Source organism: Sminthopsis crassicaudata, chromosome 6 (assembly GCF_048593235.1).
Source record: "Sminthopsis crassicaudata isolate SCR6 chromosome 6, ASM4859323v1, whole genome shotgun sequence".
NCBI classification, from domain to species: domain Eukaryota; kingdom Metazoa; phylum Chordata; class Mammalia; order Dasyuromorphia; family Dasyuridae; genus Sminthopsis; species Sminthopsis crassicaudata.
Window position 1 is genome coordinate 141,894,120 of NC_133622.1, and position 26,519 is coordinate 141,920,638.

The 26,519-nt window shown below is 34.9% G+C and overlaps 1 protein-coding gene across 4 annotated transcripts in view; it reads left to right on the forward strand.

The window, feature by feature from the left end:
• Positions 1–26,519, forward strand: part of PDLIM5 (PDZ and LIM domain 5) — a 246,660-nt gene that overhangs the window by 160,808 nt on the left and 59,333 nt on the right. For all 4 annotated transcript variants that reach the window (XM_074272910.1, XM_074272913.1, XM_074272912.1 and 1 more), the window contains exon 8: positions 20,013–20,200. In XM_074272910.1, the coding sequence (XP_074129011.1) occupies positions 20,013–20,200 (188 nt within the window). The remainder of the gene's footprint in view (positions 1–20,012; positions 20,201–26,519) is intronic.

Sequence of the window (26,519 nt, forward strand, 5' to 3'; positions counted from 1 at the left end):
TATATACCCCTATAATTAGAAGGAATGTGACTCTCCTTCAGGGAATTAATACTTGAACGAAGTTGTGACTTCAAGGCTTCCACTTCCTAGGACTTTTTTTTTTAATCCATTTTTGTATAGAGTTAGCTTTTAGTGCAGTGGATGGAGTGAAGTGCTGTGCTTGGAATCAAGAAGAACTAATTCAAATTCATTCTCAGACATTTATTAACCATGGACTAGTTGGGCAAGTTGCTTACCCTCTGTTTGCCTCAGTTTCCTTAATTATATATGATGACAATGCCAACTTCTACCTCAATGAGATCAAATCTCATTGTGAGCATCAAATGAGATAATATTTGCAAAGTATTTAGCACAATGCCAGACATATTGTAGGAGTTATATAAATACTCATCTTTAATGTTCTAGTTGGTTTTCTGGAGGTCTCTGGACTGTTTTAGCAGAGTTTTCAACACAAGAATAACCAGGGCTAAATACCAAATTCTTTATTATCTCCTTCAAAGTTGGTCTTCTTCACCTGGAGCCTTGGATAGCTTTCTGGAGGCCCTTCAGACAGGACTTGGTTTCAGTAGAGAAACAAAGGAGAGCCACCAGGAGCCTGATCAAAGATGGAATGTCTCTCTCAGTCTGAGGGCTTGTGCTGCAGCCTCCAACCACCACAAAGGTGGGAGATGGAATGAATCTCTCTGGCTGAGTTTGTCCTAGCTTATATGCAGTATACTGAGTATAAATCAGTCATTATATCACTAGGGAGCCATTATTTGTTGTAAGATTAAATCAGTCATACTGAACTAAAGAACTACTAATCACTATGCTAAACTAGATAACCATTGTCTCATCGGTTCCACTGAGTTAACACCTTGTAAGAATCCTTGTTTCAGTACAGAGTTCTGGCCATTACACTCATCTCTTTCCCTTTGCACTATATTCATTTCTCTTCTAGCTCTACCTAAAACTGGCCCTCTATTTTTCACTTAGGATTTAGGACTCATATTTAGAATGGGGGTACCTCACAACACTCCTTTATTTATAGGTGAAGAAATGAAGATTTAGTGGTTACATCATTCATCCCAGGTCACCCAAGTTATAGTTGGCAGAATGGAGATTTAGACCTAAGCATTCTAATAACTATTCTAATCATCTTTCCATCATAGCATGGTTCACTAAGTTTTGAGTAGTCTAAAAAAGGCATGACCAGACCTGAATAAAATAGTATTAATTCTATTTTTTTGTTTAAAAAAAAAAAAAGCCTCATCACCCATTTATTATTGAATCTGCAATATAGTCAGCTTACCTTCTGCTTATATCCTCAAATTGTGGGGATTTTTAAGTTATCTTTTATCCTTAATTTTCCCTAACTTTCCTAATTTGCACTATTTTTTCCTATTAAAATCTCTGTTTAGTTTCTTACAATTCATATGACATTTCATGATTTTTTTGACATCTGATTCATCTCTTTCAAGAATCTACTCACTCTGCTTTTCTTGATATTATCAGGTAGAAACGAGGTTTTAAGCTGTGCCACATTTTATCGTTCCAGTTTAAGTATTAGCTAGCCTTATCTTAGCTGACCCATTGTTGCATACTTCCATTCTGACACTGACTGTATCTCATATTATATATAAATGCATTCTTCTCAACAGTTCATTCTGTGAACTGCCTTATTCTGTTTAAATATATGATATATATGTAATTTGTGCATAGATGTAATATGCATAAATAACAATAATATATAAATGCATGCCATATAACTATATCATACATTATGTAACCTTCTAATTATATTTACCCATCAACAATTTTGAGATCTGGTTTACATTAAGATATTTGAATGATTATACTTGTCATTAGTTAATCAGTAATGGGATATAAGAAAACTTAAAATCTTTCTAGACTTCAAACAGTGGATAATCAGGGAAGGGCACAATGTATAAAAATAGACATGGAATACAAAAAATAGAAAACTAAAAATAAATGAGAACAATTGATTTCATGTAACTGTCGTGTTGGTATAATTTATATTATCTGAATCAACATAGTATTTATCCTTCCCAGATTTACCAAGTTCACCACCTTTTCCTAGGAGGAAATTTTTGGATTTATTTATTTAATTTTCACAATAAGACATTTGAGACTTTCTTTGAGTCACACATAAAGAGATTTTGGGGTTAATGGCATTTATTTTTCCAGCTATCTGAAAATGCTTCAGAACAAACCTGTGGCTCAGTCAAACAAGGTAGTTCTAACAGTGTCCTTTTCTACTTATGTCCATAACAAATTCGTTATAAACTTTCTAGTACAACCACATGGTGCTTAGCTCAGGTCAGAATGTGTTTCAAAACTCAACAAATGTGTCAACCTAAAGAACATTTATGAACTCTAAGAAACATTTGACTTAACTCCCTTTCCTGTGAAAGAATCACTGTTCTTTTCATAGCTGGGTGGCTCATGACCTGATTTATATAGCTTTTTTCAGTCACTGGAGACCTTTTCCTCTGTGTTAGCTGTCACAAAGCTGTCATCTCAGAAACAAACCTTCAGCCTCAGCTGAAAAGAATTCATCCTTAAAGAAGACTGCAAGAATTTTGGTGTGTGTCCACCAGATGGTACTAGAGAGTCATAATTTAGAGTATCAAAATGGTTTTGGTTTTTGGAGAGATCCCCAATTATATTACTTTGCAAAGTTAGCCACAACTTTGCATAATGAATAGCTTCAATAACAAATCTAAAATAAAAATAAATGTCTTCTTCTTCTATAACACTTTAAGAATCTTTAGGACTAATTCTCTAATATGATTCACAACTGTCATTTTTCTTCCTATAAATTTATTTTTTCTTAATTCAGTCTCATGTCTTCACTTCTTTCTCAGATACCAGTTTCTTTTTTAGCATGCATAAGCCATATTATTAACTGCTTAGTTAACATGTAGTCATTTTTTAATCCAATAAAAAGGTCTACAACTTGCTCTTACTTTCCCCAGAAAGCTTTTTTGTACAGTTGCCCTCATCCTCAAAACAACTCAAAAATAGAACTCATGTGTTCTCTGGAGATTTGTAAGGAGGAAAGGGAGAATGGAAAGTGCTGGGAAAGTCAGTAGGATAGGGTGAAAATCCTTCCTATCATACAAACTGGCAATGTGTGGGCAAGTCATGCCTTAGGTATGACTGTTATTTTGGGTTACCAAAGCAATTGCTGGTTTCCTCACCAAGGAATCTGATGTAATAATTAGGTACACATACACAGACATACACTGCTCTGAGAGAGAGACAGTTGAAGTTAATAAATCCACAGATGGATAGCAAGCCAAACAAGATGAAGAATCAGGGTAGCCCAAAGGAAAGATAAAAGGAAACATGTTTCAGGCAAACTGAAACACAACCTTCCACTTAGATTTTGATAGAGATTCTCAGCCCAAGAACTTTGGAAATGTCAGTGTCCCCCAAACCATCAGATCTGCATCTAGCATCCTTGAAGAAAAAAATCATTGTGGAGAAGGGACTCTGCTTCCTCATCACCACTAGCAACAACTATTGATCAGTTGGCAACAATAGGCAAAACAGGCTCAAGAACCCAAAAGGATTGGACCCCAGCCTGTTCCAGCTTAGCCCTCACAGCCCCCAACAAATGGGGGACGTGGTTTCTGTGGAGAAAGGGTCAGCCATCCCCATAAATTGGGATTTACAGGGCAGGCAAGCTATCCCAATAAAAAAGCAGGGCACCCTAAGGGAAGGAGAGGAAGCAACATGAGCAGATAGGTCAAAACCAGCATCACCTTGATCACTATTTTCCTCCAGAGTGGTGGAGATAGCCTAGCACCGAAAGCCTTTTATAATAATGGTGCCAGCCCCGATTACAGCCATTCCTCCTGAGAAGCAGCTCCTGGGAAAAGGTTGCCTAACTGCTTTTGCAGGTATCATAGCCAAATGTATTGAAGATCCAGAATACAAAGTTCTCATTATCAAAGGTCCTTAATACAGATTGTTCAACATCATAGACTGATATGATCTTATTAGTGAAAATGCTATCAGAGGTATTACCATCTGCTCTGCCACTGCATCTCAAGGATCTCATGTGGTTTTTCCATTGGACTTACAGTTTGTTTGCCCCCTGCATTAAAACATGCGTTCCTGGAGAACAGAACCTATTAAACTTTTTTTTATTAGTATTCTTAGAACTTAGCTCAGTGCTTCATGTATAAGTACTTAATAAGTCATTCATTCATTTGCAAATCAACCCTTCATTCTAATTTTAGTAAGTTTCTTTGAATTGCCTTTTTTACTAAAAATGGAGAATACTTCCTTCCCCACAAATTTGTGCACCAAGCCCTGGTTAAGAACCATTTTGGTTATGTATTAAGTGCTTGCTATTTATAAAGATCTTTTTCTTAGCATCAAAGGGTAGAAGACATTTCTTTGATTAGTTCTACTAAAAAAGAAATACAAGACCTGTGCAAAGTACTGTACAAAAATCAGTATGAAATCAATATTCTTCCCTTAAGGAACTCATGAATGAGTTGAGATAAAAAGGCTGAATTAATAATTGACAATATGAGACTGTAAGTGCTAAGTCATTCAAATCAACAGATTAATAACATATTTCCTAATTTTTCAATAATTGCAAGGCAGTGTGTCAGATACTAAGAATACAAAGATATATAGATAGATAGATAGATAGATAGATAGATAGATAGATAGATATACATATACATATACATATATATAACATAGAAGCTTTTATTAAGTTTCTAATTGGAAAATTTTATATTATACATAATCTGTTAAAAGGAAGAGTATACAAAGGAGGCATTCAGGAAGCAATATTTATAAAATAATACAGGGAGGAAAAAAAACACTTTAATCTTTAAGATTAAGCAAACTTCAGATGAAGGCAAAGAAAGTTTTGTGGAAAAGGTGACCCTGAAGGCCTGAGTTTAGCCATGAGGGAAGGGAAGGACATAAGCAAATAAAAATGGGTAAAACCATTTTAAATTAGGGTCATGTTGTGAGCAAAGGCAGGGAATAAGGAAAGAATTGGGCAGAAATGAGGAATAGAGATAGTAGTCTGATGAGAGTATAATGTGCATTAATAGGAATAGGTATGATAGAAAGGCTGAAAAGAACAGGTTTGGAATGAGCCAGAAAGTTGGAGAGATAGAGGGCCAGAAGGTTCTGAGTTAAGGATCTTGAAAGTAGAACAGTTTAAGGAGAGTAGTTTATGGCTAAATTGAATTGGAGACGGAGCAATAATGTGGTCAAAGGATATGAACAATTTTCAGATGATAAAATTGAAACCATTTCTATCCATATGAAATGGTGTTCCAAATCATTATTGATCAGAAAAATGCAAATTAAGACAACTCTAAGATACACACCTCTCAGAGTGGCTAAAATGACAGGAAAAGATAATGATGAATGTTAGAGGGAATGTGGGGAAAGCGGGACACTGATACATTGTTGGTAGAGTTGTGAACAGATCCAGCCATTCTGGAGAGCAATTTGGAACTATACTACTCAAAAAGTTGTTGAACTGCATCCCCTTTGATCCAGCATTGTTACTCCTGGGATTATATCCCAAAGAGATATTAAAGAAAGGAAAGAGACCTGTATGTGCAAAAATGTTTGTGGCAGCCTTTTTCATGTGGCTAGAAACTGGAAATTGAATGGATGCCCATCAATTGGAGAATGGCTGAGTAAATTGTGGTATATGAATGTTATGGAATATTATTGTTCTGTAAGAAATGACCAGAAAGGTGAATACAGAGGGGATTGGAGAGACTTATATGAACTGATGATAAGTGAAATGAGCAGAACCAGGAGATCGCTGTACACTTCAATAATAATACTAACTGAAGATCAATTCTGATGGAAGTGGCCCTCTTCAGCAATGAGACTATCCAAATCAGTTCCAATTGATCAGTAATGAACAGAACCAGTTATACCCAGCAAAAGAACACTGGGAAATGAGTGTGGACCGCAACATAGCCTTTACACTCTTTCTGTTATTGTTTGCTTGCATTTTTGTTTTTCCCAGGTTATTTTTACTTTCTAAATCCAATTTTTCTTATATAGCAAGACAACTTTATAAATATATATATACATATTGGTATTTAACATATACTTTAGCATAGTTAACATGTATGGGACTACAAGCCATCTAGGGGAAGGGTTGGAGGGAAGGAAGGGAAAAGTTGAACAGAACTTTTTGCAAGGGTCAATGTTGAAAAATTACCCATGCATATTTTTGTCAATAAAAAGCTATAATTTCTATTTATTTATTTATTTATTTTCTTTTGGGAGGCTGGGGTTAAGTGACTTGCCCAGGGTCACACAGCTAGGAAGTGTTTAGTGTCTGAGACCAGATTTGAACTCGGGTCCTCCTGAATTCAAAGCTTTTGCTCTATCCACTGTACCACCTGGCTGCCCCCCAAAAGCTATAATTTTTTAAAAATTTAAAAAAGAAATGGAGATGGAACATTCAATTAAACAAGCATTTAAAAATTGTCTATTGTGTGCAAAGCATTGAGATTAGATGCAAAAATTAAATAGTTCCCTCCCCTCAAGAAATTTACAATTTGTAAGGGTAGATCGTGTATATATACATACCAGTATATTACAAAGTAAATAAAAAATCATGCAAATTTTAGAGAGGATATGGAAAAATAGATGCACTTATATGTTGTTGATGAAATTGTGAACTCCATTCCATCCATTCTGGAAAGCAATTTGAAACTATGCTCCAGTGCTATACAGAGGGGATTGGAGAGACTTTTAAGCCAACAAAACTGTTATATGGTCTGTATCCCAAAGAGATCAAAAAAAGAGGAAAAGGATCCATGTGTACAAAAATATTTATATTTATAGGCATAGGGGATGCCATCAGTTGGAAAATGGCTGAAAAAATTAAGATATTATGAATATGGTGAAATACTTAGAAATGATAAGGAATATAATTTCAGAAAAGTCTGGAAGACTTATATGAATTGATACATAATGAAGCAAATAGAACCAGGAGAACAATCTACACAATACCAACAATATTGTAGTGATAATAACTCACTGCATTTCCAAAGGATTCATGATAAAAAATGCTATCCTTACCCCTTTTCCTTTCTTTTTTGGGGGGAAGGAGGAAATGCCCGATGTGGAAATATGGTTCACCTAAGTTCATATTTATAATGAATTTTGTATTTCTTGCCTTCTCAATGGATGGGGTCAGAGTTGGGGGAAGTGAGAAAATTTGGAACTGAAAGTATAATAAATAAGAATACAAAGTCTGCTTTGCCAAAACAGAAGGGGCACTATAAGCGAGGTCAAGAGTTCTAAGATTTTACAGAGCTCTGAGCAATGGGGTTCAAGAAATTTCTCATGTAGAAAGAAAGTGGTATTTGAGCTGAGAAGTTTGAGATTCTAGATGACTTAGATGAGGGGAATAAGGAATTACAATTCACAGTGAAAGCACAGTGGATAATGAAGTCTCTGAGAATGATGGTTGAAGCTCTTTGCCAAAGCTGTGAGACAAAGGTATCCAAAAGCTAAATAAAAAATAGCAATAAGCAAGGGGAGCATTTGGCATAGTATAATGGCATCATATTCAAAGGATAGGTTCTTGAATGATGGTAGCTAGGGTGAGAATGTTCTCACAGGGGCTATAGAAAACAAGAATTATAGAAACTTTGGGAATGTCTGAGATTGGGTGGGGGAGGGAATGTATTAAACATTGTAAGTAGCTGTTAGGAATGTGCCAACTTTCAGGGGAAAAAGAGTTTTCAGTTAAGGGAAGCAGGTAGACAGTATCCAGAGGATGAGTTCCAGAAATGCATGCATACACACACACACACACACACACACACACACACGTAGACAGTATCCAGAGGATGAGTTCCAGAAATGCATGCATACACACACACACACACACACACACACACACACACACACACACACACACTCACACACACACATATATACACACACACATACATACATATATACATACATACACACTGTGTGTTTCAATGATGCACCCATTTCCATAAGCTGAAATGGATTCTAGAGTCTGGAGCCTAAAGTCTTCTCTGTGGCTGAGAGCTCTGTGGCTAAGAGAGTACTCTTTCACTGGGACTCTCTTAAATACCCCAGCACGACTACTTTAGGACTACATTATGACATGACATTGGACATGGGCAGCTGTAGAGCTTTCTCATCTTAATTTCTATACTCTTTGAAAAAATATCTCTCTATACTTATGTATATATACATACAAACATCTATGTATAGATATACACACAACTGGAGGAGTTTAGACTATGTAAGCATAATAATGCTCTCATTCCCAACCACATTCCCTCTAAAATGAATCCATCAAAAAAGAAAAAAAATCCATGGGAGAGATAAATCTATGCAGTGGCTTTTATGGATCATAAAACCAACATTCTCAATGTTACTATGAGTTCCTCCAAGTACCATCTCTGCCCAGAGAAGTACATTAAACTAAGTATACTCCAACTAGATTGACCACATTATTACATTACATCAAGTATGTGCTTGAGTACCAAGTAGGTACTTAACTACAAATACCCTGCTGTTTTAGATTCAAGTACACCCTTTTAGAGTTCTGGCTCCCTACAACAGGCACCATAGGGAGGGACAAGAGTAGAAAAATAAAGATCTCTGATTGGGATTGGGGGAAGCTGATATAGCACTGGGATAGATTAAGATTAGGCTGAGTCAGAACTCCTCACACACACACATATATGACAAAGTAGAGAAGTGGAAAGTTGAAAGATGAGTTAGAAATGTTTATCTTTGGGATTTTGGTCCAGATCTCAGTCTTGCTTTCTATCCACTACAACAGGCTACTTTTCATTTAGCCGTAGAGGAAGGGAAACACTGGACAGAAAGAGATGGTATTTGGAGAAATTCATAGTAACATTGAGAATGTTGGTTTATGATCCATTCAAGTCACTGCATAGATTTCTCTCTCCCATGGATTTTTTTTTTTTTTTTCTTTTTTGATGGATTCACTTTAGAGGCAATGTGGTTGGGGATGAGAACAGAATTGATGTTTACATCTAAACTCCTCTAGTTGTTTGTAGATGTGTGTATCTATATATAGATGTGTGTACGTATATATACATATGTACAGAGAGATTTTTTTTCTTTTTTATTATAGCTTTTTATTTACAAGATATATGCATGGGTAATTTTTCAGCATTGACAATTACAAAACCTTTTGTTCCAACTTTTCCCCTCTTTCCCCCCACCTCTTCCCCCTGATGGCAGGTTGACCAATACATGTTAAATATTTTAAAGTATAAGTTAAATATATGTATACTTGCCCATACAGTTATTTTGCTGTACAAAAAGAACAGACTTTAAAATAGTGTACAATTAGCCTATGAAGGAAATAAAAAATGCAGGTGGACAAAAATAGAGGGATTGGGAATTCTGTGTAGTGGTTCACAGGCATCTCCGAGAGTTCTTTTGCTGGGTGTGACTGGTTCAGTTCATTACTGCTCTATTGGAACTGATTTGGCTTGTCTCATTGTTGAAGAGAGCCACGTCCATCAGAATTGATCATCATATAGTATTGTTGAAGTATATAATGATCTCCTCGTTCTGCTCATTTCACTCAGCATCAGTTCATGTAAGTCTCTCCAGGCCTTTCTGAAATCATCCTGCTGGTCATTTCTTACAGAACAATAATATTCCATAACAGTCATATACTATAACTTTTTTAACCATTCTCCAATTGATGGGCATCCATGTAGTTTCCAGTTTCTGGCCACTACAAAGAGGGCTGCCACAAACATTCTTGCACATACACGTCCCTTTCCCTTTAAAATCTCTTTGGGATATAAGCCCAGTAGTAAAACTGCTGGGTCAAAGGGAATGCACAGTTTGATAACTTTTTGAGCATAGTTCCAAAACATTCTCCAGAATGGCTAGATGTATTCACAATACCACCAACAATGTTTTTCCCTGTTTTTCCACATCCCCTCTAACATTTTGCATTATCTTTCCCTGTCATTCTAGCCAATCTGACAGGTATATAGTGGTATCTCAAGAGTTGTCTTAATTTGCATTTCTCTGATTAATAATGACTTGGAGCATTTTTTAATATGGCTAGAAATAATTTCAATTTCTTCATCTGAGAATTGTCTGTTCATATCCTTTGGCCATTTATCAATTGGAGAATGGTTTGATTTCTTATAAATTAAAGTCATTTCTCTCTATATTTTGGAAATGAGCCCTTTATCAGAGCCTTTGGCCCTAAAATATTTTCCCAGTTTTTGCTTCCCTTCTAATCTTGTCTGTATTAGTTTTGTTTGTACAAAAGCTTTTCAATTTGATATAATCAAAATTTTCCATTTTGTGATCAATAATGATTTCTAGTTATTCTTTGGACATAAAGTCATTCTTCTTCCACAGGTCTGAGAGGTAAACTATTCTATGTTCTTCTAATTTATTTATAATCTCATTCTTTATGACAAAAACAGATAGTTTTGATCTTATCTTGGTTTTCAGTGTTAAGTGTGGGTCAATACCTAGTTTCTGCCATATTAATTTCCAATTTTCCCAGCAATTTTTGTCAAACAGTGAGTTCTTATCCCAAAAGCTGGGGTCTTTGGATTTGTCAAAGACTAGATTATTAAAGTTATTGACTGTTTTGTCCTTTGAACCTAACCTATTCCACTGATCAACTAGTTTATTTCTCAGCCAATACCAAGTAGTATTAGGAACCGCTGCTTTATAATATAATTTTATATCTGGTACATCTAGGCCACCTTCATTTGATTTTTTTTTTCAATTAATTTCCTTGAAATAATTGATCTTTTGTTTTTCCATATGAATTTTGTTGTTATTTTTTCTAGGTCATTAAAATAGTTTTTTGGGACTCTTAATTGGTATAGCGCTAAATAAATAGATTAGTTTAGGTAGCATTGTCATCTTTATTATATTTGCTCGCCCTATCCAAGAACATTTAATATTTTTCCAATTGGTTAGATCTGAGTTTATTTGTTTGGAAAGTATTTTATAGTTTTTCTCATATAGTTTCTGATTTTCCCTTGGCAGATAGATTCCTAAATATTTTATGCTATCGATAGTTACTTTAAATGGAATTTCTCTTTGTAACTCTAACTGTTAGATTTTGTTAGTGATATATAAGAATGTTGATTTATATGGGTTTATTTTGTATCCTGCAGCTTTGCTAAAGTTGTGGATTATTTCTAATAGCTTTTTAGTAGAATCTCTGTAGATCTCTAAGTAGACTATCATATCAGCAAAGAGTGATAATTTGGTTTCCTCATTGCCTACTCTAATTCCTTTAATCTCTTTTTCAACTCATCGCCAAAGGTAACATTTCTAATACAATATTAAATAGTAATGGTGATAGATAGCTAATGTTTTATTTAAGATTTTTGCATCAATATTCATTAGGGAGATTGTTCTATTATTTTCTTTCTCTGTTTTCAACCTACCTGGTTTAGATATCAGTACCATGTCTGTGTCATAAAAGGAATTTCGTAGGAGTCCTTCATTCCCTATTTTTTCAAATAGTTTATATAGCATTGGAGTTAATTGTTCTTTAAATGTTTGGTAGAATTGACACATAAATCAATCTGGTCCTGGGGATTTTTTCTTAGGGAGTTGATTAGTAGCTTGTTCTATTTCTTTTTCTGAAATGGGACTATTTAAGCAATTTACTTCCTCCTCTGTTAATCTGGGAAGCCTATATTTTTGGAGGTAGTCATCCATTTCACTTAGGTTATCAAATTTATTCCTATAAAGTTGAGCAAAGGAACTCCTAATTATTGCTCTAATTTCTTCATTAGTGGAAAGTTCTCCCTTTTTATTTTTAAGGCTAACAGTTTGATTTTCCTCTTTCCTTTTTCAAATCTCTCTTTTTCTTTATTAATTCAGTAGTTTTTTTATTTTCAATGTTATTAATTTCTCCTTTTAATTTTAGAATTTCAAGTTTAATATTTGATTGGGCGTTTTTAATTTGGTCTTTTTCTAGCTTTCTAAGTTTTTAAGCCCAATTCATTGATCTTTTCTTTCTCTATTTTATTCAAGTAAGCCTCTAAAGATATAAACATGTAAAATTACTGCTTTGGGTGCATCCCATAAATTTTTTGGTATAATGGCTCATCATTGTTATTATCTTGAGTGAAATTATTAATTATTTCTATAATTTGCTGTTTCACCCAGTCATTCTTTAAGATAAGATTATTCAGTTTCCAATTACTTTTTGGTCTATTTACCCCTAACGTCTTATTGAATGTAGTTTTTATTGCATTGTGATCTGAGAAGAAGACATTTACTATTTCTGCCTTCCTGCATTTAATTTTGAGATCTTTATGTCCTAATATATGTTCAATTTTTGTATAGGTTCCATGAACTGCTGAGAAGAAAGTATACTCCTTTCTGTCACTATTCAAGTTTTCTCCAAAGGTCTATCATACCTAGTTTTTCTAATGTTCTATTTACCTCTTTAATTTCTTTTTTATTTGTTTTGTGGTTTGATTCATCTAATTCTGAGAGTGCAAGGTTGAGATCTCCCACTATTATAGTTTTGCTGTCTATTTCTTCTTGCAACTCTCTTAACTTTTCCTTTAGGAAGTTAGATGCTATGCCACTTGGTGCATATATGCTTAGTATTGCTATGGCTTCATTGTCTGTGCTACCTTTTAGCAGGATATAGTTTCCTTCCTTATCTCTTTTAATTAGATCAATTTTTGCTTTTGCTTGATCTGAGATAAGGATGTCAACCCCTGCTTTTTTGGCTTTACCTGAAGCATAATAGATTCTGCTCCAACCTTTTACCTTTACTCTGTATGTATCTCCCTGCTTTAATAGGGAGTTTCCTGTAAACAACATCTTGTAGGGTTCTGACTTTTGATCCAGTCTGCTATCTGCCTCCACTTAATGGGAGAGTTCATCCCATTCACATTTATAGTGAAAATTACTAATTCAGTATTTTCTGCCATCTTATTATCCCCAGAATATGCTTTTCTTTTTCTTGCCCCCCCTTACCCCTTTTCCCAATATTAAACTTATGGGCACCACTGGCATCATGCAGCTCTCCCTCTTTAGAGTCCCTCCCTCTCCCCTCCTTTGAATCCCTTCCCCCTTTCTTGTTCCCTTCCCTTATTACTCTTTTCCTTTTCATTTTTCCTCTTTTACTTTTTAATGGGGTGAGAGAAGTTTCTCTTTAAAACAAATATGTCAATTATTTTGTCTTTGAGCCAACTCTGATGAGAGTAAGATTCACACAATGTTCCTCTCCCTCTCTAAATTAAATTAAATTAAACTAAATTCCCTCAGATATGATAGGTTTCCTTTTTCTATCCCCATTCCATTTCTACTTCCCTTTTCCATGTTATATCAGCAAAATCAAATTATATATGTACTCTTTATGTATATCCACAACGGAAATACAATTCTCAAGAGTTCTTTTTACCTTTTTCTGCTTTTCTTGATTCCTGTGGTTGGAAATCAAATTTTTTGTTTAGATCTGGTTTTTTTTTTTCCTTAGAAACAAATGGAATTCATCTGTTTCATTAAATGTCCATCTTCTTCCATAGAAGAAAATGCTCAACTTAGTTGGGTAGTTTATTCTTGGTTGCATGCCAAGTTCTTTTGCCTTTTGGAATATCAAATTCCATGCTCTTTGATCCTTTAATGTGGAAGCAGCCAGATCTTGGGTGATCCTTATTGTGGCTCCTAGGCATTTGAATTGTTTTTTCTGGCTGCTTGTAACATTTTTTCCTTAGTTTGATAGTTCTGAAATTTTGCCACAATATTCCTTGCAGTTTTTATTTTACAGTCTTTTACAGAAGGTGTTCGATGAATTCTTTCAATGCCTATTTTACCTTCTAATTCTATTACATCTGGGCAATTCTCTTTGATAATTTCCTGTAAAATAGTATGTAGGCTTTTTTTTTTTCATCATAATTTTAGGGAAGTCCAATGATCCTCAGATTATCTCTACTAAATCTATTTTCTAGGTCTGTTGTTTTTCACATTTTTTCTAGTTTTTCATTTTTTTTTTTATTTGCTTGAATGATTCTTGATGTCTCAATGACTCATTCATTTCTGTTTGTTCAGTTCTGATTCTTAATGAGTTATTTTCTTCATTAGTTTTTTTTTTACTTCTTTTTGTATATGTCCAATTGAATTTTTAAATGAGTTTTGCTCTATGGAATTTTTTTCCATTTCACTAATTTTTTTTTTTTTTTAAATACTGAGTTATATTCTTTTTCCAATTTACAAATCCTACTGTCTTGGAAATTCTTTATCTTTTCCAGTTCACAAATCCTACTTTCTTGGGAGATCTTTACCTTTTCTAATTCACATTTCAGGAAGTTGTTGCTCTCTTGTATAGCTTCTCTTTCCTTTCCCCATTTTTCTTCTAGTTCGCTTTTAAGATTTTTTAAATAGTTTCCTCTAGGAGAGCCTTTTGTGTTGGGGACCAACAATTATCTGGAGACTGTCTGTTGTTAGTCTCCTCAGGGTTGAAAACCTGTTCTCTTTCTGTGTAGAAGCAATCAATGATCCTTTTGATTTTTTTTACTCATTTTTTTAAAGCCTTTAGGGCCTACCTTCAGGGCAAGGAGCTTACCAGCTTCCTCTGTAGAGCAAGGATAGGGGTATAGACTGTAGCTGTCCTCTCAATGGGCTGCAAGGAGCAGCCCAGTTGTGGGAGTGCTCTGGGAAGAGCTCCACACTAGAAGAGAAGTGACTAGGCCTGAGTATCTCAGATTGGGCTGCATAAGTGCCCTGTGAGGATACCCTGCTGTGAGGATTAGTGACTGCCTTGGGGCTAGAGGCTAAGCAGCGAAAGTATCACTGCCCCCCACAAAAGCCCAGTTTGAGTATTAACAGTTGCCCTATTCCTCATGCACCTGAAGTGTCTCTAACTGGTAATCCAGCTGGAGAAATTCTACTGCCCCAGGCCAAGCCCCCCTGTGCAGATGAGAGGCTGCCCCAGGCTGTGCCCCCTGCTGTGCAGATTTGTGACTGTCCCCTTTCCCTCACAAGAGCCCCTAGCTACAGAATGCTGTGTTATGGTTTGCGCTGAGTCACTTCTGGTCCTGGGTGGGCAAAGCCAGATCCTGTTAAGCTCTGGAATCCTTCAGAGTACCCTCTACCCTTGGCTCTAATTTTTCTGCTAGTCCACTACTCCGCAACCAAAGCAAAACAGTCAGGCTATGGCAGAGAGCTCTATGTAAACCTTCCAACCACGGAGGCCACCCCATTCCAATTCTATCCCTGCCTGCGCTGGTCTTTTCTCGCCACTCAGGACAAACCTTTTCTGGTGATATTCCAGATTATCTTTGGCTGGTAAATTGTTGTACTTCTAATCTTTGGGAACCTTATCAGTCAAGCGCTAGTTTTGAGGCAGATTTTAAAAATTGGTAATGAGGATATGAGAGGAGCTTAGAAAGTTGAGTGTGCCTTCTCTGTCATCTTGGCTCTGTCCCCCGAGATATTTTTTTTCAAAGAGTATAGAAATTAAGATGAGAAAGCTCTCACTTTTTAACCTACAATGTTTATACTTTTGTTCCCTGAATAAATGATTTTTTACTATGTCTTTAAGAAAATGAAATAGAGAGGCATCCTGAAGCATGACTGGAAAGCTAGCTTTGAGGTCAGTAAGCCCTTGGTGCAAGGGCTATCTGTGAAACATAATGGCAATTCTCGTCACATTATATAACCTCCCAGAGTCTCCTGAAGCTAAGAACACTTGTACAATACTTGTATTATTAGGTTTCAAAGTTCTCCATTTCAGTGGAACCACAAAATAAAATGAAAAAAAAAACAACAACAAAACAATCACTAGATATGTAGTAAGATCGTGTAAAATATGTAAATTCAGAGGCCTCCAGGGCATTGTGACTTGGAAGTCTAGAAGACCTGAGTTCTACTTCTGACTGCAACTAACTTCCACTTTAAACTTGGCCAAATTATTTAACTGTACCTTATTTAACTGTTTCCTTACCAGTAAGATGGTCAGTTGACTGCTAATATAAAATAAGCAGCACAAAGCTTGATTGTACAAGAGCAATGCAGCAAGTAGACCTTGAAACATGAAATCTTATACAATTTCAAGAACTGAGTCCCTGCTCACCAGCTTGTGACTTTCAAATGTCCCCTTTTGGCAGCTGAACTTTATTTGCTGAAATAACTAAACAAATGTATTACTGGTATTTAAACTCAAGATAAATTAGGTTGCTGACATTGAAAGTTAACTTTTGTTTCCTTCATCATGAATGTAGTAAGCTCAAGTCATTTTAAAACTTTTGTAATTGCTCTATGTGTGTGTATGTGCATGTGTGTGCACACACATGGGTATTTGTATTTGACATTTGGGATTTAAAAAATACCATAAAGCCCTGGAGATATCTAAGTAGCCAGGAGCCTTACCTCTTTAGCACTTTACTTCAGACTTTATCTGGGAGAGGGAGAAATGAAGAGTGAAAAAAGAGTGAACAAACTCCATATTTCCACAGTTTCTTTGGATGTAGCTTACTGCAAGGATTTGTGATTTCCTACATGTAAGTGCTCTTAATACACACTTTTCTGAGTGACATTGTCAGGGAAGGAACCTATGAAGAAAGTGGGTAATGATATATGATCAAGGGGATGATATGGCCAAGAAATATGATCATCCCTGTGAATGGGATTGATTGGATGAAGTATTTCTCAGAATTGTCACATGATCCCTGTTCCCAGAACTTTGGGACCTTGAGAGGTCATTTGTTCTCTGGAGGAATGGACTTTGAACCTGAGATATAGGAAGTTGCAGGAAGTGGCACGACCTTTTGGAGACAGCCAGCATTAGTGATCATTGGTCAAGGATGGTTACATCCTATTAGTCTATCCAATGAGAAGGCTCAAGTCTTTGCTTTTGAACCCTGGACAAGCCAGAAGCTGGTCAGGTTCCAGGAGCAAATGGCGGAAGTTGGGATGGCTCCCAGGTGTGTGTCTGGGCTTCTCCCTGCAGGGATTAAATAAATGCTTTCTCTTTGTACCTGATGATGTCTCTGATTAGTTAATTGGGTTGGGAAGGGAGTCTTGCACCCTACCAGTCCCACACACCTGCATATGATGGAATAGAGGTTAAAAAGTTAAGGCAATTAGTGGTGTAGTGGATAAAGCATTGGAATTGGAGTCAAAAGGACCTGAGTTCAAATTGTACCTTAGGCATGTATTTGCTTTATGACCCTAGGCAAGGCACTTTAACCCTGATTGCCTTAAAATTAAAAAAAAAAAAAAAAAAAAAAAAAAATTGAGGAATTTGATTAATTTGGAAACAAGAGTATTTGAGGAGAAATTAACAAATTGAAGTCCTTAATTATAAGTGCAGGAAGAGTTGGTCAGGCTTGTTACCTAAGTTCAAATCTTTTCTCTAAGACTTATTTATTACCTGTATGACCTTGGACAAGGTGCTTAATCCCTTTAGGCCATTTGTTTCCTTCCTAGGTAAAAAAGAGTAGATAAACTAAATAATGGCTTATATAGTTCCTTCTAATTCTAAATACGTGATTCTATGAAATTAAGACTTATTTTTGCATCAGAAAAGTACCACCTAAGTATTCTTAATATTTAAGAAGGAAAGTATTGCTTGTATTGAAATTATTTACATTGCATAGTTTGGGAAGTACCACTGTAGAAAAGCCACTGGAATTATTTCTTTGACTGAGAGTTAGGGGGTTGTTAAAAATGCTAGCTAATTAAATCTTTCTGTGGTGTTTCTGGCTGGATTTGGAGAGAGAAGAGACTCTTGGCAAGGAAATTGTTTAGAAGAGAAGTGCCATATTTCAAGATTCTGGCAATGGCTAAACGAAAGGAATAGGATACATTTTGAAGGAAAATCTGCAACAGCTCAACCAGTTCTACACAGCAGCAAAGATTAAGGACCTGCTCTGAGTGCCAAGACAAAAAGCCAACAACGGCTACCTTCAAGGAGTCAATATTATTCTGGTGAACTGGATGAGGGAGGTGGGGGAAGTAAAATGGACTGAGATGAATATTTAGTTTTATATTTTTTTCTGGATAACTGAGAAAGGCAACACATTTGTAAAGTAGAATGAGCCTCAGCCCTAAATAACCAAAGCCTATTTTTAATGCATTAGAACTTATGTATGTCTGCACTAGAAATCAACCATACTGAAGCAAGTCTGGAGATAAAAGCTGTTTTCCCCAAAAGGCCAAGAGAAAGGGGAAGAAGAGCTTTGCCTGGTCATCACTAATTGCTGGGAATGCTAGCAAACGTTAGTACTATTCAGAAAAAGACAAGCTGTTCAGCAAGACCTTCTCCTTAAAGGGGCTGACTGTGTCACTTTCTGACAAGTTGATTTAATGAGAATTTCAGTAATTATTTTCAGGAATCATAGCTGCTGCTGCTTTATCTGATTCCAGATGCCATAACTTTTGCAAATTGAAATTAACATGTAATTAATTGCTTGCTTGCTTTTTGCTCTTTTTGTGATGGTAAAGAATTGGATATTGAGAGGAAGCTCATCAGTTGGGGAATGACTGAACAAGTTTTGGTATATGATTGTAATGGAATACTGTTGTATTATAAGAAATGACAAAGAAGATGGCTTCAGAAAAACCTGGGAGATCTTATATGAACTATTGCAAAGTGAAGTGTGCAGAGCTAGAAGAACACTACATAATCCATATTGTAAGGATGAGAAAGATTTAATAACTGATCAGCATGATGACCCACCACAGTTCCAAAGGACTCATGGTTAAAAAAAAAAAAAATTGGTATCCACCTCCAGAGAGAGAAGGACTCAATGCAAACTGAAGCATTTTTTTTTCTCTTTTTCTTCCTTTACTTCCTTCCTGAATATGGCTAATGAGGAAATTTGTATATATACAATGTTGTGACAACATTCTTAAAATGTTAAAGAAATTGTATGGTAGACTGAAAAAATAAATAAAGAGAAAATAGAGACAGTGATTTAGTCAATGAGCAGACTATTCAATTATAATCCTGTTTCCACATAGCAGTTTTTTTAAATTAATTTTGGTAATTTGCCAAAATGGCAGATAGATAGATAGATAGATAGATAGATAGATAGATAGATAGATAGATAGATCCTCGAACCAAGATTTAAAAAAAAGAAATGTACAATCATGCAGTTACTTTTAATTATCCTAATTTTTAAAAAAAATTTAAGTACATTATTTCAAACAGCTTGTACATAGAGATCTTGTATTTATTTATTTATTTTTGAATATTAAATTCTGCTTTTTGTTAGCCCTGTCCTGTGGGGCATTTCTAATTTGAAAGGATATTGCTCTTAGAAAGATCTTATTTATTCTCCACAAGGCCAAGTCTGATTTCAAACTGAATAGGAGCTTCTTTAGATCAGACTTAAAGAACTTCCAGAGTAAGGGGAGAAGGCAGTAGCTTATTATTGGCTTTTTAAAAGACAATGACAGTTTTTCAGATTTAGACTCAGTGTTTAGACTTTGTCTTAGCTTGGTAGGCTTAAAAAAAAAATTCATGGAGGAGGAGTCTAATAAAAAGAACATTAGTCTTAGAGTAGGAAGAAAGTTTTGAGGCTTAGTTTCAACTAGAATTAGCTATTTAACTGTAGAAAAGTCACTGAAACTCAGTTTCCTTATATATAAATCAGAGATAATGATTCTTCTTAATTTGCTCACCTCATCAAAATGTTGTGACAACATTCTTTAAATGTTAAGGAAATTGTGTGGTGGACTGGAAAAATAATGAAGAGGAGAGAAGAAGAGACAGTGATTTAGTTAATGGGCAGATTATTTAATTGCAAGCCTCAGTTCCTACATCTGTAAACTGCAATTGGTAATACCTTTATTGGGTAATTATGAACCTCAAATGAGAGGATTATGATGCCTATTCTTATTATTACTATTTTATTAAAGCATTATACAGAGTTGAGATTTTTTTTCCTGACTTTTATTAGCACTGCTGCATTCTCTCAAAAAATGAATTATTCCTTTCTGTCCCTACCTAGCAATATTCAGGACCCCTCCCAGCCTCCAGCTTCTACTGTGGCCTCATCCAAAAACATGCCACAGGGCCTAGAAAGTCTTGTTGCTTCTAGACCTGGAGTGGCCAGCCTCACCACTGCAGCAGCTTTCAAACCTTCAGGATCCACAAATGTCATCAAGTCACCTAATTGGCATCGTCAGAACCCACCAGGTAAAAAGAAGAAAATCTTGTTTTCTGCTATTGGGATAGGGATTGTGGGTGGAACTACCATTTGAAGGAAAGAAAAGCTTTTATTAAGTACTCACTGTGTGCCAAGCGCTATGTTAAGCAGTGGGGACACAAATACAGAAAGCAAAGACAATCTTTCCCGTAAAAGTTTACCTTGTACTTTGTAACATAGATTATTTGATTTAAATAATTTATTTTATTTTTTATCTTTTTTATTAACTATAGTTTTTATTTACCAGATATAGGCATGAATAATTTTACAGCATTGACAATTGCCAAACCTTTTGTTCCAATTTTTTCCCTCCTTCTCCCCCCCCCAAGCCCCCAATGGCAAGTTGACCAATACATGTTAAATATGTTAAAGTATAAATTAAATACATTATATGTATACATGTCCAAACAGTTGTTTTGCTGTACAAAAAGAATCGGACTTTGAAATAGTGTACAATTAGCCAGTGAAGGAAATCAAATATGCAGGGGGACAAAAATAGAGGGATTGGGAATTCTATGTAGTAGTTCATAGTCATCTCCCAGAGTTCTTTCGCTGGGTGTAGTTGATTCAGTTCATCACTGCTCTATTAGAATTGATTTGGTTCATCTCATTGTTGAAAATGGCCACATCCATCAGAATTGATCATCATATAGTATTGTTGTTGAAGTATATAATGATCTTTTGGTACTGCTCACAGCATCACTCAGCATCAGTTCATGCAAGTCTCTCCAGGCTTTTCTGAAATCATCCTATTGGTCATTTCTTACAGAACAATAATATTCCATAGCATTCATAAACCACAATTTATTAGCCATTTTCCCCGCAAACATTCTTGCACATACAGGTCCCTTTCCCATCTTTAAGATCTCTTTGGGATATAAGCCCAGTAGTAAAACTGCTGGGTCAAAGGGAATGCACAGTTTGATAACTTTTTGAGCATAGTTCCAAATTGCTCTCCAGAATGACTAGATGTATTCACAATCCCACCAACAATGTATCAGTATCCCTGTTTTCCCACATCCCCTCCAACATTCCACATTATCTTTACCTGTCATTCTAGCCAGTCTGACAGGTATATAGTGGTATCTCAGATTGTCTTAATTTGCATTTCTCTGATTAATAATTACTTGGAGCATTTTTTAATATGGCTAGAAATAGTTTCAATTTCTTCATCTGAGAATTGTCTGTTCATATCCTTTGGCCATTTGTCAATTGGAGACTGGCTTGATTTCTTATAAATTAGAGTCAATTCTCTATATATTTTGGAAATGAGGCTTTTATTGGTACCTTTGACTGTAAAAATGTTTTCCCAATTTATTGTTTCCCTTCTAATCTTATCTGCATTAGTTTTGTTTGTACAAAAACTTTTCAATTTGATATAATCAAAGTTTTTTCTTTTGTGGTCAATAGTGATCTCTAGTTCTTCTTTGGCCATAAATTCCTTCCTCTTCCATAGGTGTGAAAGGTAAACTATCCTATATTCTATTTTATTTATAATCTCATTCTTTATGCCTAGGTCATGAACCCATTTTGACCTGATTTTGGTGTACAGTGTTAAGTGTGGGTCAATGCCTAGTTTCTGCCATATTAATTTCTAATTTTCCCAGCAATTTTTGTCAAATAGTGAGTTCTTATCCCAAAAGCTGATGGGTTCCTTGGGCTTGTCAAACACTAGATTATTAAATTATTGATTATTTTGTCCTTTGGACCTAACCTATTCCACTGATCAACTAGTCTATTTCTTAGCAAATACCAAATGCTTTTGGTAACTACTGCTTTGTAATATAATTTTAGTTCTGGTACAACTAGGCCACCTTCATTTGATTTTTTTTTTTCATTAATTCCCTTGAAATTCTTGACCTTTTGTTTTTCCATATGAACTATGTTGTTATTTTTTCTAGGTCATTAAGGTAGTTTTTTTGGGAGTCTGATTGGTATAGCACTAAATAAATAGATTAGTTTAGTATTGTCATCTTTGTTATATTTGCTTGCCCTATCAAAGATCATTTAATATTTTTCCAATTGGTTAAATCAGACTTAATTTGTGTGGAAAGTGTTTTGTAGTTTTGCTCATATAGTTTTTTATTTTCCCTTAGCAGAGGAGATTCCTAAATATTTTATACTATCGATAGTTACTTTAAATGGAATTTCTCTTTGTAATTCTAACTGTTGGATTTTGTTAGTGACATATAAGAATGCTGATGATTTATGTGGGTTTATTTTGTATCCTGCAACTTTGCTAAAGGTGTGGATTATTTCTAATAGCTTTTTAGTAGAATCTTGGGGTGCTCTAAGTATACCATCATATCATCAGCAAAGAGTGATCATTTGGTTTCCTCATTACCTACTCTAATTCCTTTACTCTCTTGCCAAAGCTAGCATTTCTTTTTTTTTTTTTTTTTTGGCTGTAGAATTATTATTTTTTTATTATTAATTTTATAATTATTTTTTTGACAGTACATATGCATGGGTAATTTTTTTTACAAGATTATCCCTTGTATTCACTTTTCCAAATTTTCTCCTCCCTCCCTCTCCTCCCTCCCCTAGATGACAGGCTATCCCATACATATTAAATGTGTTACAGTATATCCTTAATACAATATATGTGTGTAAAACCAAATCTCTTGTTGCCCGTTAAGAATTGGATTCCGAAGGTTTAAGTAACCTGTGTAGAAATACAATAGTGCAAACATTTTATACTCAATTCCCAGTGTTCCTTCTCTAGGTGTAGCTTTTTCTGTCCATCATTGATCAACTGTAACTGAATTGGATCTTCTTTATGTTGAAGATATCCACTTCAATCATAATATGTCTTCATACAGTATCATTGTTGAGGTGTATAGTGATCTGGTTCTGCTCATTTCACTCAGCATCAGTTCATGTAAGTCTCTCCAAGCCTCTTTGTATTCATTCTGCTGGTCATTTTCTTACAGAGCAATAATATTCCATAATATTCATATATCATAATTTACCCAACCATTCTCCAATTGATGGTCATCCATTCATTTTCCAATTTCTAGTCACTACAAAAAATTCTGCCACAAACATTTTGGCACATACAGGTCTCTTTCCCTTCTTTAGTATTTCTTTGGGATATAAGCCCTGTAGTGCACTGCTGGATCAAAGGGTATGCACAATTTGATAATTTTTGGGGCATAATTCCAGATTGTTCTCCAGAATGGTTGGCTTTTTTCATAACTCCATCAACAATGCATCAGTGTCCCAGTTTTCCCATATCCCCTCCAACATTCATCATTATTATTTCCTGTTCATCTTAGCCAATCTTACAGGTGTGTAGTGGTATCTCAGAGTTGTCTTAATTTGCATTTCTCTGATCAGTAGTGATTTGGAACACTTTCATATGAGTGGATATAATTTCAATTTCATAATCTGAAAATTGTCTATTCATATCCTTTGACCATTTATCAATTGTAGAATGATTTGATTTCTTATAAATTAGAGTCAGTTCTCTATATATTTTGGAAATGAGGCTTTTATCAAGACCTTTAACTGTAAAAATATGTTCCCAATTTCTTACTTCCCTTTTAATCTTGTTTGCATTAGTTTTGTTTATACAAAAGCTTTTTAATTTGGGGTAACCAAAATCTTCTATTTTGTGATCAATAATGATCTCTAGTTCTCCTTTGGTAATAAATTCCTTCCTCCTCCACATGTCTGAGAAGTAGACTATCCTCTGTTCCTCTAATCTATTTATGATCTCATTCTTTATGCCTAAATCATGGACCCATTTTGATCTTATCTTAGTATATAGTGTTAAGTGTGGATCCATATCTCATTTCTGCCATACTAATTTCCAGTTTTCCCAACAGTTTTTTTTCAAATAATGAATTTTTATCCCTAATGTTGGTATCTTTGGTTTTGTCAAACACTATATCGCAAAGCTAGTATTTCTAATACAATATTGAATAGTAATGATGATAGTGGGCAACCCTTGTTTCACTCCTGATCTTATTGGGAATGGTTGCAGTTTATCCCCATTACATATGATGCTTACTGATGGTTTTAAATAGATGCTACTGACTATTTTAAGGAAAAGTCCATTTAATTGTGTACTCTCAAGTGTTTTTAATAGGAATGGATATTGGATTTTATTAAATGCTTTTTCTGCATCTATTGAGATGATCATATGGTTTTTGTTAATTTGCTTATTAATATGGCCAGTTATACTGATAGTTTTCCTAATATTGAACCAGCCCTGCATTCCTGGTATAAATCCTACTTGATCGTGATGTATTATCCTGGGGATGATTTTCTGTAGTCTTTTTGCTAATATCTTATTTAAAATTTTAGCATCAATATTCATTAGGGAAATTGGTTTGTAGTTTTCTTTCTCCGTTTTCAACCTACTTGGTTTGGATATCAGTACCATGTCTGTGTCATAAAAGGAATTTGGTAGGATTCCTTCATTCCCTGTTTTTTCAAATAGTTTATATAACATTGGGCCTCATTGTTCTTTAAATGTTTGATAGAATTCACATGTAAATCCATCTGGTCCTAGAGATTTTTTCTTAGCAAGTTGATTAATAGCTTGTTCTATTTCTTTTTCTGAAATGGGACTATTTAAGCAATTTACTTCCTCCTCTGTTAATCTGGGAAGCCTATATTTTTGGAGGTAGTCATCCATTTCACTTAGGTTATCAAATTTATTGGTATAAAGTTGAGCAAAGTATCTCCTAATTATTACTCTAATTTCCTCATCATTGATGGAAAAGTTCTCCCTTTTCATTTTTAAGGTTAACAATTTGATTTTCCTCTTTCCTTTTTCTAATCAGATTTACCAAAGTTTTATCTATTTTATTGTTTTTTTCATAAAACCAATTCTTAGTTTTATTTATTAATTTAGTAGTTTTTTTACTTCACCTGAAGCATAATATATTCTGCTCCATCCTTTTTACCTTTACTCTGTATGCTTTAAATGTGTTTCCTGTAAACAACATATTGTAGGCTTCTGACTTTTGATCCAGTCTTCTATCCCCTTCCACTTAATGGGAAAGTTCATTCTATTCATTTACAGTTAAAATGACTATTTCTGTATTTCCTGCCATCATATTATCCCCAGGTTATGCTTTTTTTTCCCCTTGTCTCCCCTGAACCCCTTGCCCAGTATTAAACTTATGGGCCCCACTTGTGTCACACAGCCCTCCCTCTTTAGTATCCCTCCCTCCTCCCTTTAAATCCCTTTACCTTTCTTGTACCCTTCCCTTATTACTCTTTCCCTTTTCCCTTTTCCTCTTCTCCCTTTTTAATGAGGTGAGAGTGGATTTAAATAATTTTAAAAGCTTTTAAATAAACAATTACTTGGGTAACTTGGATTTTGAAATAAGACTAGTTTATAGGAAATAGCTGCCAGATCATAGATAGGATAATAAATTTAGAACTAGCTCATTCCTTTCTTTTGTAATTTTTCACTATTTATGTGCTAATCAACATTTCACTTTCTTTTTAAAAAGGTAAAATTAAAACTACTAGATGTTTCTTAGTTTTGTATCATGCTACATTCAGAAAGAGTATATATGAAAGTAAATGTTTAAATTCTTTATTCCAGCAAATAATTTATATTAATATAATCTCAACTGGGAACCTCACTATAGGAAGGAAATCTTTTTTCATCATCCTAATAGATTCACCGTCTCATTTACCACCTTTCCATCCCTCTTTAGACATACTGTAACTTGTTCAGCTGAAAATCTTACCTCCTATTTCACTGGAAAAAAAAAAAAAAGAGACCATTCTTCTATCCTGTTCATTATTTCACCTGCCTATTTCTTCCTTCACTCTTGTTTCACTTGAAGAGGTAACTTTTCTCCTTACTAAAGCAAACTCCTTTACTGTGCAAGTGATTCAATTACCTCCTGACTTCTCTAGATTCCCCTCTCAGTATCTTCCCTACTCTTGCTAATCTTGCTCAGTACTTATTGGTTGCTTTCTCCACTGCCTATAAATGTGCATATCTTTTCTGTTCTCAAAAAAAAAAAATAATTCATGTGGTCCATCTCTCTCTGCTCTAATCCTATCTCTCTTTCCACTTTGGTGACTAAACTCATTGAGAAGAATGTCTTCAAAGGATGCTGCCACTTCCTTTTCTCTCACTCTTTGTTGCCTGACTTCTGACCTCATCACTCAAGTAAATTTTCTAAATTACTAATAATTCTACTTATTAAAGATTTCTTTTTAAAAATATTTTTACAATTTATTAATTTTATTCTGATCTTAAGAAATAAAGCAAACATTTCTATAACAAAGTTGAATAGAAAAAGAGAGGATGGCACCAAATATTGCAGATCCATC